Raw genomic sequence first — 1,175 nt, forward strand, 5'->3', positions numbered from 1 at the left:
CTTCCTTTCTGGAATAGCCCCCAGAACCTATTTATGAAGTTTACTTGAGTTGTTATTCTGCAAATTGACATGTAGAAATTACATAAATAAAAATGTAAGTATAAGCAAAAAGTATACTTACAGATAAGTGTGAAACTAACTGTAAAGAAAATAGTAAAAACATGTAGCTTGATTGCAGTCTAAGTGCTAAGTGACCATAATGTCTAGAAATCATTAGCATGATTTGTATCCTTGAGGGGCTGAACTCATTCTTGTATTATTTGTGTTTTATAGTCAGCAGATGGTCCAGACCTCACTGACACTCCGGTGGCTCTCCTGACAGTCGTCGCGGATGACACTACTGATGCGGCCCTCTTCAGCCCTGAGAGCATCTGTATTGTCGTGGAAGATGAAATACTTGTGAGTGGTCCCACAAATCTGGCAGACTCATTTCTCCAGCTGTTTGGTTACGTCTATGCACTAGACCTACAGTACCCAAAGAATCTTGAGCTTACATTCACATTTATCCAAAAAGTTGTGATGTGTCTTGAAGACAACAAACCACTGAAAGGCCGTCTACTGACGCTGAAGAATGATTTGTTCAATGAGTGAATCACAGAATGGACTATTTGTTGAGCTGAGTATTGGAAGTTTATCTTTCATTTTTTTTCTACCTCAGTTTGCCTCTTCTACTTCAGATTTAATACATTGATTGTTAATAGAGGAATATCACAACACTCACGCATTCACAACATGCGCTTTAAAACAGATTTTGTTTTTATGGGGTCATTTCCTTTTGTTTTTAATTTAGGACAAGCACTTTGTTTTTAGTTTTGAGCTCCTTTGATTCGTGCCTTTTAAAAAGCACATTGTGTTGATTAATAAAAGTTGTTAAATTGTCACTGTGGTGTCATTTTCATGTTTTCTAACATTTGCTGATTATAATTATGTAGTGGACCGACACCAGTATTGCAGTTTAGAATTCATTTTGAGTGCATGTCCCACATTGAGTTGAAAAATGTAGAACATTTTAAGTAAATTACTCCTTAATTTTAAGTTGAAAAATATTGTAAATTTTGAGTGAATTACTCCCTAATTTTAAGTTAAAAAATATTCAACGTTTTGAGTGAAGTACTCCCTAATTTTGAGTTGAAAAATATTGAACATTTTGAGTGAATTACTCCCCAGTTATAAGT

At 34.9% G+C, this 1,175-nt stretch overlaps 1 protein-coding gene across 1 annotated transcript in view; it reads left to right on the forward strand.

Moving 5' to 3' along the window:
• The window catches only part of LOC116698444 (uncharacterized), a 2,634-nt gene extending 2,043 nt beyond the window's left edge, over window positions 1-591 (forward strand). The window contains exon 4 of the mRNA XM_032530383.1: window positions 274-591. Within this exon, the coding sequence (XP_032386274.1) occupies window positions 274-591 (318 nt within the window). The remainder of the gene's footprint in view (window positions 1-273) is intronic.
• Window positions 592-1,175: the final 584 nt, after the last annotated feature.

Source organism: Etheostoma spectabile, chromosome 11 (genome assembly GCF_008692095.1).
Source record: "Etheostoma spectabile isolate EspeVRDwgs_2016 chromosome 11, UIUC_Espe_1.0, whole genome shotgun sequence".
NCBI lineage: Eukaryota > Metazoa > Chordata > Actinopteri > Perciformes > Percidae > Etheostoma > Etheostoma spectabile.